This window comes from Raphanus sativus, chromosome 4, assembly GCF_000801105.2.
Source record: "Raphanus sativus cultivar WK10039 chromosome 4, ASM80110v3, whole genome shotgun sequence".
NCBI classification, from domain to species: Eukaryota; Viridiplantae; Streptophyta; class Magnoliopsida; order Brassicales; family Brassicaceae; genus Raphanus; species Raphanus sativus.
The window spans coordinates 40,664,459-40,678,489 of record NC_079514.1 but is presented as its reverse complement, the minus strand read 5'-3'; the positions used below and the strand labels follow the sequence as shown (position 1 = coordinate 40,678,489).

Below are 14,031 nucleotides of genomic sequence, written 5' to 3'. Positions count from 1 at the left end.
TTATTACTGAATATAAACATGAAACTAAATATTTGAGATATTTATTCAGATTTTAACAATTTATTTCGATCGGCTTCTTTTAACTCGGAGTTTTAGAATCTTGTAATTTTATCTTATTCTGATTACTGATAGACCGATATCCAGAAACGCTTTAGTTGTTCGTTTGTTCACCCTCAAAAATCAAAGAGAAGTAACAAGTTTAGGAGACCAAGTAGGCAGATTAGGACAACCATTAACCCCAATTAAAACCTCAACAAATCTTCTCTTAACCCTCTCTCTTCTTGACGCCTCAAACGCATCTTTAGGCGTCAAGCTCTTCATCAACGGCCCATCACTAGAAGCCTCCTCCTCCGAAGTCTCCACTATCCTCTCCAACATCTCCGAAACCTCACTCATCGTTGGCCTAGACTTGGCCTTCACCATCAAACACCGGTTCGCAACCGCAGCTAGCTTCAAAGCAGATTTGAGGTAGTAGTTTCCTTCAAGCCTCGGGTCGATGATCATCTTGAACTTCTTGATATCGGCCAAGTGCGGTCTGATCCACTCCAAGATGTTCTGCTCGTTTCTTGGCCTGTTTCTGTCGAACGGCCGTCTCCCTGTGATGAGCTCGTACAAGAAGATTCCGTAGCTCCACACGTCGCTCTTGGCCGTGAGGTGTCCTGTTTGGATGTATTCAGGCGCTGCATAACCAATGGTCCCTACAACCTGATGGTGTATTGTTTTGAACAATCAGATACTAAACGCAAACAAACATGTCTAAGGCTTTAAACTTACCGCAGTTGAGACATGACTGATTCCATCAGAAGGTCCCATTCTAGCCAGTCCGAAGTCAGAGAGCTTTGCGTTCCAATTCTCATCAAGAAGAATGTTTGAAGATTTGAAATTTCTAAAGATGATCTGCATTAATTATAAGATGAACATAACTTATAATAATAATAATAATAATAATAATAATAAAAAAGGTTAATTTAAAAGGAGAAAGAGACCTGAAACTCCAAGCCGTGATGAAGATAAGGAGAGTCCACGAGCGGTGTCTATAGCAATCTTCATTCTTGTCGACCAAGGGAGAGGGGTGAGTACAAAACGGTTAGATAAATGGTCTTGAACGCTTCTGTTCGGCACGTATTCGTAAACAAGCAGCCGTTGGATCCCTCTCTCATCATCCTCAGCGCAGTAACTGATCAGCTTCACGAGATTCGGATGCTCAACTACTCCTAACACGTTCACTTCCGTCACCCATTCTTTATGCCCCTGTAACCCTCTTCTGCTGAGCTGTTTAACCGCGATTTCGATCTTTCTACGACGAGAGTCTTCGGGGCTTTGGATGGTGCCGCGGAACACGCCACCGAAGCCGCCTTCGCCGATCATCAAGGACCTACTGAAGTTGTTACATAAACGAAAGGTAAGTTCATCTCTCTTGCTTGCTTGATTGCTTGATTGTTGTATCAGTTTGCATTTTTCATTGTCTAACTATTTGAGAGTTTCTCAACAGGATAATTTTGCTATCAAGTCTAGTCTGCTCAACCCCCACGACGAGGACAGTGACGAGGAATCAATGGCAAAGGCAAGTTTTAATCGACGAAAATTGGTTTTCACAGTCCAAGCATTATGTCTCCAAAATACTCATTTCTTCAAAACACATGTTGCAGATTCCAAAACGAAAACGTTCGAGGAGAGCATTCCGGACCACTCATGTTCTTCTTTTTAATAGGCGTCCCTCCCGCAGCCGTGGAGCTCGGCGTGGCCGGCCATGATAATCTCAAGCCTTCAACAAAGATAAATCATGTTGCTCAAGTGTGATAACATCGTTTGAAGTTAATTTTATTTCCTGTTTCTGTCTTTTGTGTTCGAGAGATGATTGGTGGAGGACTCGTTTGAAGTTCATTTTTATTTGGATTGCAATGGATAATATGATTCATTCTACTATGTAACTTGTTACATCATTAATTAAAATTATATTTATTTTGGATTTGAGCTGATTTAAACAAGTTTCCGATTTCTTAGATATGGAAAATCTAAAAGAATAACAGAAATTTGACATAAATTTAATACACGAGTTTGAATCAGAAGATTTCACCTTGAATGTATTATGACCAAACATCCAAAATCCAAATTATCAATATGAATGCGGAATCTATTGAACACACAAATTTGAATCTGAATATTTCACCTTGAACCTTGGATCGTTTAAGAATGTTATCACAAGTGAAAGAAACAAAGATTATATTTTAAAAACGAACAACCAAATTCCAAATACACTCTTAAAGACCATATAAAATGTCTAATAAATATCTAATATTTTATCATAATGATTTTTACTAGAAAAATTGTCTGAAACTATTTGTCATTCGTGTTCCTTTATCTTTTTATCTATAAAAGTTATGGTTTTGGATTTTTGAACTCTTAGATATTTACAAGTTTGTGACTAATTTGCTATTTATATGTAAACAAGTTAACTTGAAATGTAAACAAATCTAAATAATCTTTTTAATCAAGTGGAGATAATATAAGGAAAACAATGAAATTTGGGAAAAACATAACTTATTAGCTCGGAGTCTTACATAAAATAAATGGTCAATAGTTCTTACATGCAATAACAGTTACGTTGTTTGAATCTCAATCTCAGAATAAGATTGTGAGGTTCGATATCTCTCTTGTTACACTGTAGTACATCCGTAAGGTTCTTCAGCCAGCTCAGAGAGGAAGAGCAAGTGTTGGTTGAACCAGTAGAATATTTTTTTAGTTGTATTGTATATCAAATGTAGTACATCCGTAAGGTTCGATATCTCTCTTGTTGGCTGATCAACAAACCGAGATCCTTTTTGCGTGTTTCTTTGTTAAAATCATTTTTGTGGGTTTAGAACAAAGACAAATGTTTAATCATGCAGAGGAAAAACGTGAAAATAGTTCTTTCATTTCAGTATAACAGAGGAAAAACGTGAAAATTGTTCATTAATTTCAGTATAACATTTTGACAAAAATTATATACACTATTATGCATTGAAAATCAAATGATTCTCTTCTTTTTCATGGTTTATAGTATTGTTAATTATGAAAAAAATAGGAGGAAATCATTTTCTCTTAAAACTTTTCTTTTTATTTTACTAAAGGTAAACAACATACCTTTTGAAAATATCTAAATAAAACCATTATGTTAATAGAAATATCATATTTTATAATCTATTTTGCAGATATGATGAACCTATGAAAGAAATTAGCTTACAATTTTAAAAGAAACATAATTGATATGAAGTCAAATTTTACTTAAAATAAAACATGACCGAAGAAGAGGAAATGATATTCAACTAATTGTGTTCAACTAATACTGAATTTTTCTCCAACATGATTTCACTTATATAACAAACAATAAAGTATACATTACTTCTAATTAGCATGATGGATGGTGTTGACATAATGATATTACTAGATTCTGACCCGCCCTTTTTCAATATAAAAGATTGATAATTCTTCGTTTTATTATATAAACTGTGATATGATCAAGTTTTAATTATGCGGGTTTGTTATAGTGTGTACAGTATGACGAAATTTAAAATGCGCCACAGCCGTTTTATGTTTGTAAATAAATTAAACAATAGTTTTATCCAGTATTTTGAAATCCGACCCTGACCCGCAGTTGAACCGGAAAACCCGGTGACCCAAAATAAATTCGGGTACAAAACCCAAAATTTAAAAACCCGCAAAAACCCGCTCAAACCCACTAAAACCCAAAACCCGGTACCAGTCGAACTATTGGTTGAACCAGTAGAATATTTTTTTAGTTGTATTGTATATCAAATGAAAATAAAAATATAAAAAGTTAGTTAAGTATTCTAAATGTTTATTAAACATAAAATATATACATATCCAAACTATTATTTTATGTTTTAAATATATTTATAAAGTAGTAACTTTAGTTTTATATATTTTTATTTTTTTTATTTTATTAGTTAATATATTATTATATAATAAAATTAATTCATTTAGTAACATGCGGTTCACCCGCGGTTTACCTGCAGTCGACTCAATGATCCAGTAACCCGGTAAATTGTCCGGTTCAGTGTTCGGGTCAGTTTTCAAAACATTGTTATCCGAAATTTTTATTTGGGCTATTATATAATTTTAAAGATTTATAATTTATATAAAATATTGCTAAATATATAAACTGGCCAATAATATTTTTGATTAAGTCTTATCCCGTGTAGTTACAAAATTTCAATCTCTAATATCAACTTATTAAAATTATTGCAGACTTTAATTTGTGGTATTGATATTAAAAAGTTTATGGAATTTGAATTTGATTATATAAAAACATAACTCATTTAATTAGTTAGCAAGTCGATCTAAATATTGAAATAGGCCCATAAAATCAAAAGACAGTAATGCCATTAATAATTTTTTTTTGTTTGTTCATATCATTAAGGATATTTTTGGAAAACTTTAAAACATTCATTAAAGACATAATTCAGGAATGATCCTGTTTTAATGGTATTGATGATAGTATGAATTTTTTTATTTTCTACAAAATTAAATTTGACCACTAAAGTTTAACCGGGTAAATTGGTGGAACCGAGATAAAACCGGGTAGAAAAACAAAATTTAACTAGGAAGAAACATTTCCAGGGACGATTTAGCCGGTTGAACCGGCCGGTTTGTTGTTTCCAAGAGAGAGAGAGAGAGAGAGAGAGAGAGAGAGAGAGAGAGAGAGAGAGAGAGAGAGAGAGTTGGGCAGTAGGGGAAGGGAGAAAAAGAAAAAAATGCGGAGCACAGCGTTGGCGACGACGGAGATATCTCCAGCAGCTTTGATCATCAACTACAACCGCTTCTCCTCCTCCTCCTCAGGATTCTCCCACTTGTCTATCAATCGTCCAAGAAACCACTCGTCCTCGTCTCTCTCCCCGACGGGTTCAGTTTCTCACACTCCGTCTTCAAAATCAGGTTTTGAGAACTTAACTTTATGATGTTGACTGGTTCATTGCTTTATGAGAGAAGACTTGCTTTTGATTCCATTCTCATGATGATAAGGTTGTTACCTTTACATATATGTTTTTAGTAGGCAATGCAATTCAAAAAAAAAAAAATAGTTAAATTTAACCATTCAATTAGAGGACTTTGTAATGTTACACTGTTGTTTTGATTCATCACTGGATGATTGATTAAAGTTGTTACCTTTACCTGTTTTAGTAAAAAATAGTCCATTCAATTAGAGGACTGGACTTTTATGGTGGGTGGGTGTTACTGATGTTTTGATTTTATCAGTGGATGATGATCCCTTTATGGGTTTCTTATATTAGGAGTAAAGTCTTGAGTTTTGATTCATAGATAGATTTTGATAAAGTTGTTATATCTTTGTGTGTAGGAGGAGGAGTATGCAAGGCAAGTCAAGTAGCTGATCTTTTCCCAGCGGTTTCACCTGAGATCGTTGTACGGGAAGCGAGGTTAGAGGACTGCTGGGAAGTGGCAGAGACTCACTGCAGCTCCTTCTTCCCCGGATACTCGTTCCCTCTCGATATCGTCCTCAGAGTCGATAGGCTGATGGCGATGATAATGGGGTTCTCTGTTCCACCAGGGTGCCAGAGGATCTGCTTAGTCGCTGTGATAGGTAGCTCCGCTGATGAAACCATCTGCATCATCGGTAGCCAAGATTTCAAGATTGGTGCTTTTGATGCAAAGATTAGTCTTAACAGAGGCTACGTAGCTGGGATCTTGACTGTGGATACCGTTGCGGATTACCTTCCAAGGAAAGGTCCTCTCCGTCAGAGAAGGTAGGTTTGTTTGCTTTCTCTTCTTATACGCCTCTTTGTTCTTGAGACTAAGGAGCGCTTTTGTTTCAGGACGGGGATTGCTTACGTATCGAACGTGGCGGTGCGAGAGGGTTTCAGGCGCAAGGGGATAGCAAAGAGACTCATATGGAAAGCAGAGGCTTTAGCCCAGAGCTGGGGATGCCGAGCTGTTGGGCTTCACTGTGAGCTCAACAACTTGGGAGCCACCAAACTTTACAAAGATCAAGGTTACAGAAGCGTCAAGATCCCTGAAGGAGCGAGTTGGCCACAGCCAAAGACGTCTCCAGACACAAGGTTTAACTTCATGATGAAGCTCTTGAACAGCAACAACAATGCTCAAGCTCTCGAACAGTTCCGGTAAAAGGGAGAATCAAATTGGGGGTTGTTCATGAAAGTTTAGCTCTAATTTATGTAAATATTGTTTAGTGGTGCTTGTGGTCTTAAAAGTTTGTAAGTCTTGCACTCACTGTCCATAATACTTTCCAGCAAATTAAATACACTTTTAAAGTCGTAATACGCTTTTGAAATGTACAGACTTTTTCTCAAAAATTTCTTCAATTTGTGGAAGTCATTTTGGTACATTTACATACAATACATCAGTTACTAAATCAAACAAACAGAAAATAAATGTTTTCTAGAAAGAGGGAAAAGGGATCAACCAAAGATACGTTTCAGTAGAACTAATCTATAAGAGAAATTAGAGCTTAGTCCATGCGATCACACGGGTATTTATTTTTGCTTTTAAAGAAATTTTTTGTTTCGTATAAAATATATAATATAAATTTATAGTTTACACATAAATTTAGTGCTTATAGTTTTGAGGAAGAATGGATACGTGGATGGATCTTTACAAAAAAAAACTAATTTATGTATAGTATATATGTGCATTAAAGTGTTTTATTGCATTAACGTAACCCATATAAATTTTATTGTATTTACAAAACCCGTTTTAAGTTTAAGAAAATGATAGAAGTCAATATTGGTGAAGAATAAGAGTTACGTGGGAGAGGTCACCAAAAAAACAAATGATGATAGATTATATTTAGTGCAAGACAAATGATAATATATTATATTTAGTGTATGGTACTATATTTTGTGTATAGTTTAGATGTGCATTAAGCTCATGTTAATCCAAAACCACTACAAATTATATAGAACTAGTAGGTTATATATATGTATTGAAGTCCTTAGTAATGTTTTTGTTCTTAACGAACATATTTTTTCATATCTTTTACAAAAAAAAAACATAACTTTCATATTCACCAATAGTCACTGATGATATTGCAATATAAATTTTATTCGATACGTAGTTCTTACAAGAACAAAGAGATAAGAAATTGCCGTTAAAACAAAGAAAAAAAAAAAAAAAAAACTAAATTCCACTTCATTTGAGGATTGCAATGACATTTTTATGACCACTTATACTCTAACTTGGGCGTTTCTTTACCATGTGTAAAGTAAATTCCGTCTTCTCTAGCATCCCAAAAATTCTCCTTACCATAATGAACTATTAAACCACCACCTTCATATGCCTTAAAGCTTGCCTGATGAATGAAACCCTGTCCATGCGATAAGGTACAATCAAATATGGTCTTCAAGATACTGTCATTAAAACTAAAATCATAGGTTTGTCCAGGCTTCAAATCGTGGACTAGAGAGTCATCTTTAGATAAACAATCGACCCTGAGAATATCGTTTGGACCAAGAGAGTTTTTGAAGTGTACGGAGTTTTTCTCCAACACTCCCGCATTATTCAACTCAACGCACAATGTAGTGATAAGCAAAAAGCACCAGAGACGACTCATTGTTTCCGTATTATCTTTTTTATCTAGAGCTAATGTATGTGCAATTGAAGGATAAAATGTGCCAATTTATAGAGACCATGGGCTGTCATTTAAAGTAGTAGATATATTATAGTTATTAATTTGTGTCGTAACTGTAGTATATTCATTTTTCTGGTCAAAGATCCTAATAGAAATGGAGTTTTGTTATATACGAACGTTCTGGTCAGTCTTTGCACACATTCATTTTCTTTTATTTGTATTATTATTTGACCAGGAAGAAAAAATGTAATACTCTTTCTATTTTTTCAAAAGATGTATATTTTGGAATTTCTACACATGTATATTAATAAAATATATTGAATTTTATTACAATTTTTTTTTGTGAAACATCAATCATTTTAAAACAGAGGGTGTATAATTAAAAATAAATAGTTTCTATTTGTTATGAAAGATATTAGTAGTATAATCTTTCATTAATACATATTTGATCTTAAAATATTTATGATTCATCTCTAACAGACTGGTAAAAGAAAATTGGCTGACATTTTTGTTTTTTTTTGTTTTTATTAAATGAATCTTGAGAATTAAAGTGGTATCTTGACATGTGATTCAAAAAAAAAAACTGATCTCTTGACAAGAAGGAAGCGATTTTCATTTCAACCAAACCGAGATACAGAATTAAAAACGCTCACTGAACGTGAGAAATAGATATCAGTCTCCCAAAAGAATTATCAGTGATATGTGACAAAGAAGAAATGAGCTACGATAAGCTTCCTTTTGTAAACTTCTCCATAATCTTAGGTTAAAAAACTTTCTTCTACATTTTTTACAACCACATTGGCCTAAATAAACTCTGTTATTGAGCTTCTAGTGCTCTGTTTTATTGGAAAACTTAAGATCGCATTTATGTAGTTTTACTTCAAATTACCATCTTTCCCAATAAAATAGAATGCGTATATGTCACAAAAAGTTGTATATATCTTTATCATCACGATTTGATACGGAGAATGCCAACAGGAAAATTATATATTCCAAAACCAATCGAAGTTAAGATTTGCCAAAAAAAAAAAAAATCATATCATATCATACATCTCATATTGGCCTTCCATGCTCATGAACATGAATGGATCGTTAAAAAAAAATAACATGAATGGATTAGTTCAAGTTGTTCAGAAACCTAGTGCAAATGCTTCGAGAACAGAGTGTTCTAGGCATTATATATAGTATATATATAATTCCTTATCCTCTAGCTTAAGACGAGGGATATTAATCTAGGAGATTTGACAGAATGAATGAAACTGAAGTGATGGTAAAAGTCAAATCAAATTTTCTTCCAGTTTACTCTTTGATTTTTCATCATATATTTCCCTTAAAAAACTCCACAGAATTGTTAAAATTATTAACCATTTAGCACATGAAATCAACAGATGGCACAACGAACAACTTGAGTTGCTATATAAAGACAAGAAGAGAAGAAGATAAATTTTAACAAAAGGCGTATTATCATCTAAACAATTGGGACCGTTCTACTATCGCTGTTGCTGTTCTCATCCTCTTCATTTTCACCGGACATTTCCTCAAGTGACTTGCCTTTAGATTCAGGCACCAAGAAAGTGAACAGAATACCCAAGAAGTTAACCACACCTAACACGATTAGCGAGTTCCTGACACCAATCCCTGGAGGGTATCCTGCGTCCGTCTTGGCCTTGTCTGGACTTTGTGCCAAGTACAAGAACCCAAAAGCACCAACCATCGCACCTAACTTTCCTGACGCTGCAGAGATACCATGGCACGTGGATCTGAACCGGGCCGGGAAGATCTCGGCCGGTACAACAAAGGTTGTAGCATTAGGTCCAAAGTTGGCGAAAAAGAATGTTAGCGAGTACATGACAACGAATCCGATTCGGTTCTCCTTGTGAGTCCAGTGGTTGTACGGTATAGCCAGAGCAAACATAAAGACCGTCATGAAGAAGAATCCCATTAGCTGGATCGCAAATCTTCCAATGACGTCGATGAATGCAACTGTGAACCAGTAACCAGGTACCGTGCTACACAAGGCAATGAGGGTTTGTGCACGCGCGATCTTGAACACTTCTTGAATCGCGTTCATGGTTTGAGCAGGAGGAATCCACCCTATTGCGCTGAAAATATCTTTTTGAAATAGGTTTTGACTGTAGAAAGCGATGTCGAGAAGAAACCAAGTTGATGTTGTACCGAGCAAGTGAAGCCCATGTCTTTTCATGAATTCCTTGGAAAACAAGGAAAAGGCTTTGGACTTGTCCTTTGAGATCTCTTCCACTTTCTGCTGTTCTGCCTCTATCTCAACTTGAAGAACTCTAGACATGTCTGAAGCAGCTTGCTTTGCATCTTTAGCAACCAAAGCTGTGTACCTTGCTGTCTCCGGCATCTTCGACCTAGAGTAATACGTCATTGAGGCAGGGATAGCACCAACCATCAAGATTATACGCCACACAAAATCCGCTTGAGATACCGTGGATCCCAAGGCATCATCCGCATAGGCCGGGGCAGGGAACTTAGCTTCAAAAGCAGAGGAGATAATAATAGCAAAGATGCCACCAGCCATGATCCCAAACCCTTGCATAGCAAAAACCGCAGCTATAAACGCACCACGAGTTTTTTTATTAGCGTATTCAGACATGATCGTTGCGGATAAAGGGTAGTCACCACCAATACCAAACCCTAGCCAAAACCTAAAGAAGCAGAGCGTGGCCATCACTGCCTTTGGTTCGTGTCCGAAAGAAAGACCGGAGGCTATAGAGCAAATCACCATGACCATCAACGTCATACCATAAACTTTCTTCCTCCCGAGCTTATCACCAAGCCACCCAAAGAAGAGCTGACCAGCTAGCGTTCCACAGAAGGCAACGCCGTTAACGGCAGCGGCAACATTGGGAGGGAGAGTTCCAGGCTTCGGGGAGCCTGGGACGTGGTAGTATATGCGGCCGAGGAGCTTAGTGACAAGAGAGATGCAGAAGAGATCGTAAGCGTCGGTGAAGAATCCCATTCCAGCAATTATAATCGCCGTAAAGTGGTACCATTGTGTCTTCGCTACATCAAGTGCATTCAGCACTTGTAATTGATCCTTTGCCATTCTTCTTCACCTCTGTTATTTTATCATCAAAAACTCAATATTAGTAACATATTTGGGTGTTATAGGATTGACTTATGAATCATATAGAACGATTGTACGAAACATGTGGGATCTATGTCTAACTTGGAAAGAACCGTCCTGAATGTTGTAACAAATTTTCGTTTTTTATCAATTATAAAAAAACACTTGACCAGTATATTTTAAATATTACCATACTAAATTTAAGCATATATATAATTGAGTGATTGTAGATTTTCAAATAATAGTAAAAATATTTCTTTCATTTACTTTTTATGTCCAAAACAAGAAAGAGTTTGTTACAAACATTAAAGCAATTACCTAACTTGGAACAAAGTTGGGCAATTTAAAAAGCAAATAGAATGAAAAGAAACAGTTAAACCCGCTTGAATTTCATGTAACATTAATATATTATACTATGGATTTTATTTTGTCTTTTCCATATCGTTGATATTCACGATTACAAGCCATAAAGTATGTTGACGTTGAGTTCGAAAAAAAGGTAAGGTATGTTGGTTTCCCAAAAGTGAGGTAACTTGCAATTTTAAGGCATTCTTAAACTACAATTTATATTTTGATAGAAAAGTTATGAAGTAACTTCTAGTAATCTGAATGATGGCCGTTCGACGTAAAAAAAAAACTTCTAGTAATCTTTATATAAACGTACTTTTAAGCATTTATAAAACATAAAGAGAAATAAAAGAAAATTAAGTGATATTTAAGTCAAAAGTGTTTTAATTAAAGGTTTTGGTAGACGATATTTAAGTCAACTGTGCAACTTGTATTCAAAAAATTGATTCCTAATATATTAAAAAATTTCAAAATAATAATTCGTTTCCTATTATTTTGGTTTCTTGATGCCGACGTAACCTATATTTCGGTCTATATATGAATTTTCAACAATTGTTATTTTGTTTTTATTCTAGTTTACCCACAAACGTTGACTTGTGACATCTGAATCTGAACACGAGGAGACAAACATGTATGTGAGAGTAAGGCAGCGAGTTGTATTAATTGCAGACACATTTATTCACCATATTTTCTCTTAGTGAAGACATATTTAGAAAAAATTGCTAAAAATACAATATATTCAGGTGATTATATTTTGAAATTATATGTTCGTTCTTATTTTGTTAGTGAATAATTCGATCCATGCACTAAAAATATCTTCTGTTCATGAGAGATAAAATCCGGCAAATACTTTTCAAGAAAACGTATCCTAATTAATGATCCAAGATAGTTGGAAAGACAAAATTTGATTTTTTTCTAAAAAATCAATAATAAGAGAAAACACAAACAAATGAAACTAAGATTATACCAAAATCACTACTGACAAAAGACCAAACCGAGATGGAAGAGGCAGAGGGAGACAACAACATAAGCAAAAACAATATCGTCCTAGCTCCTAACTAACATCATTTTGCATCCATACAAGAAAATAAAACAAAATAGGAGTTCATCAAACTATACATAAACATCCAGAAACATAATTGGAAAGAAAGACTTACATGAGTATACGACAATCTTCTACGTAGGTGGGATTTGATCTGCTCAAGTGTTTGAAGTATATACCAGAAAGAGTGTAGAGAAAGAGAGGTTCTTAAGTTCACTTTATTTCAGGGGAGATTTAGAGAGAGAGATGAAGTATGGAGAGAAAGTGAAAAGAGCGCTGAAGCTGCCAACGAACAAGGACAGAGTGCAAACGTTTTGAAACGGCAATTTATAAGCGACTCTATATGAGATATTCCATTTTCTGTTTCCGTATATTCTCCATCCAACGACGCCGTTTCGGTTATCTTCAAGAGTCTTCATTTCTTTTTTTTACCAACTTTTATTTTACTTCGTTTAGGTATTACTATTAGTAGGACAGAATGCTTCTGTTTTTGCTGTAATTATTCTTTTATTAACGAAAAACAGCTGTTCCACTTAGGCTTGGGCATTCGGGTCTTCGGATCGGATTCGGATCGGGTCGTCTCGGATCTAGGTCCTTCGGGTCATATAGTTGAGGATCCGATAGGGTAATTTGAAAATTTCGGTTTCAGATCGGTTCGGTTGTTTTGGGTTCGGGTCGGATCGGGTAAAGGATATAGAAGCCGGTAATACCCGAGTATTTTCGGGTCGGTTCCCAGGCTTTCAGATCTTTTTAATAGTTTTCGGATCGGGTTTCTTTATTTTCGGATCGGGTATACAGTAAATGGGTCTAAATTATCCTATATACCCGAGAAATTACCCTATATTCCTATAAAAAACCTGCAAACCTGCAAAGGTATTTGGGTCTTCGGATAGAGTTCGGGTCGGGTTCGGGTCGAGTTGTCTCGGGTTCGGATCAGGTTGTCTCGGGTTCGGGTCGGGTTGTCTCGGGTTCGGGTTCTTCGGGAAAGGGAAGAGATAGATGTAGACTGGTTTAGATAGATGTAGGTCTGGTTTAGTCTTGGTTTAGTGTGATTGATTAGGGTCTAAAATTATTTTGTCAGGTACAGGGTACGGTTCGGGTCGGGTACTCTACCGCGGATTCTTTGGCTCAAGATCTAATAGGATAATTTGATCGGATCGATTCTTTATCCACACCGGATTTTTTGGGCCGATTTCGGGTCGGGTCTTCGGGTCCAGGTAAAATACCCAGGCCTATTTCAACCGTAAGAAATAGCAGGTTTTTGTTTCCTTACACGTAACCACGAATTGTTTTTACATATACGAATTGTTTTTACATATACAGAGCTTTTAAATGCTTGGATAACGCAAATAATTTAAAATTTTGGGATCTTCACCACCATTTAATGCAATCACTAGGTACCTCTTCCCTGCCATACGGTTTAGGCAGATATAAATTTCAAGTACAAATAAACTAGTCAAATCAGGTAAATAAAGCCCAAATGAACACTTTAAGAGGTGTTTAATATTTTTACGCAAAATTTAAGAAAATATAAATTTTTATACAATTTACTTTGGCAATACAAAATACAATTAATCCAACCAAATAAAAAAATGCAATACTTTGTAATTGGTCACGATTAAAAATGACATTAAATCTTATCTAAAATTATGAGAATTACTTATTATAAAATAAAATTAAAATCCTTAAACACTATTTAAAGTGATACAGAAGGATTAATAAATATTTTAGTAAAACTGAATCCAATTAGTAGCGTGGTCAAAGTTTGATTACTTGTTAAAAACGTATATTCTGTTTGTCAAATTCGAGATTACCAATTAATTAAAATATAAACTATTATAAAAATAATAACATGCTATCTTAAAAGATTTTAATAATATATTTAATAATTTAAATAAAAATAAACCAAGTGACGTGACCAGAAGAATTTTGGAAGAAGAAAAC

General features: G+C 35.1%; 5 protein-coding genes across 5 annotated transcripts; 1 reads left to right on the top strand and 4 right to left on the bottom strand.

Moving 5' to 3' along the window:
* Positions 1-139: 139 nt before the first annotated feature.
* Positions 140-972, bottom strand: LOC108851002 (serine/threonine-protein kinase PCRK2-like). Its single transcript, XM_057008890.1, has 2 exons — positions 775-972; positions 140-705 (listed from the first exon to the last, which is right to left on the bottom strand). The coding sequence occupies exons 1-2, from the start codon at positions 901-903 to the stop codon at positions 181-183; spliced, it is 654 nt and encodes a 217-aa protein (XP_056864870.1). The 5' UTR covers positions 904-972; the 3' UTR covers positions 140-180.
* On the bottom strand, positions 964-1,397 carry LOC130494542 (serine/threonine-protein kinase PCRK1-like). The gene has a single exon (XM_057008298.1). It carries the CDS (start codon positions 1,366-1,368, stop codon positions 964-966), a length of 405 nt encoding a protein of 134 aa, XP_056864278.1. The 5' UTR covers positions 1,369-1,397.
* Positions 1,398-4,685: 3,288 nt separating this feature from the next.
* LOC108855521 (GCN5-related N-acetyltransferase 4, chloroplastic) lies at positions 4,686-6,294 on the top strand. Its single transcript, XM_018629367.2, has 3 exons — positions 4,686-4,935; positions 5,357-5,762; positions 5,832-6,294. The coding sequence occupies exons 1-3, from the start codon at positions 4,755-4,757 to the stop codon at positions 6,139-6,141; spliced, it is 897 nt and encodes a 298-aa protein (XP_018484869.1). The 5' UTR covers positions 4,686-4,754; the 3' UTR covers positions 6,142-6,294.
* Positions 6,295-7,189: 895 nt separating this feature from the next.
* Positions 7,190-7,585, bottom strand: LOC108851001 (S-protein homolog 9-like). The gene has a single exon (XM_018624440.1). It carries the CDS (start codon positions 7,583-7,585, stop codon positions 7,190-7,192), a length of 396 nt encoding a protein of 131 aa, XP_018479942.1.
* A 1,316-nt stretch (positions 7,586-8,901) lies between these two features.
* On the bottom strand, positions 8,902-12,399 carry LOC108855520 (inorganic phosphate transporter 1-4). The gene is made up of 2 exons (XM_018629366.2): positions 12,203-12,399; positions 8,902-10,688 (listed from the first exon to the last, which is right to left on the bottom strand). Exon 2 carries the CDS (start codon positions 10,674-10,676, stop codon positions 9,072-9,074), a length of 1,605 nt encoding a protein of 534 aa, XP_018484868.2. The 5' UTR covers positions 10,677-10,688; positions 12,203-12,399; the 3' UTR covers positions 8,902-9,071.
* Positions 12,400-14,031: the final 1,632 nt, after the last annotated feature.

Coding starts and splice junctions, on each gene's coding strand:
- LOC108851001 (XM_018624440.1), bottom strand. CDS start 7,585: ATGAGTCGTCTCTGGTGCTTTTTGCTTATCACTACATTGTGCGTTGAG.
- LOC108855520 (XM_018629366.2), bottom strand. CDS start 10,676: ATGGCAAAGGATCAATTACAAGTGCTGAATGCACTTGATGTAGCGAAG.
- LOC108851002 (XM_057008890.1), bottom strand. CDS start 903: ATGCAGATCATCTTTAGAAATTTCAAATCTTCAAACATTCTTCTTGAT. Junction 706..774: donor TCAGTCATGTCTCAACTGCG/GTAAGTTTAAAG, acceptor ATACACCATCAG/GTTGTAGGGACCATTGGTTA.
- LOC130494542 (XM_057008298.1), bottom strand. CDS start 1,368: ATGATCGGCGAAGGCGGCTTCGGTGGCGTGTTCCGCGGCACCATCCAA.
- LOC108855521 (XM_018629367.2), top strand. CDS start 4,755: ATGCGGAGCACAGCGTTGGCGACGACGGAGATATCTCCAGCAGCTTTG. Junction 4,936..5,356: donor CACTCCGTCTTCAAAATCAG/GTTTTGAGAACT, acceptor CTTTGTGTGTAG/GAGGAGGAGTATGCAAGGCA. Junction 5,763..5,831: donor GGTCCTCTCCGTCAGAGAAG/GTAGGTTTGTTT, acceptor CTTTTGTTTCAG/GACGGGGATTGCTTACGTAT.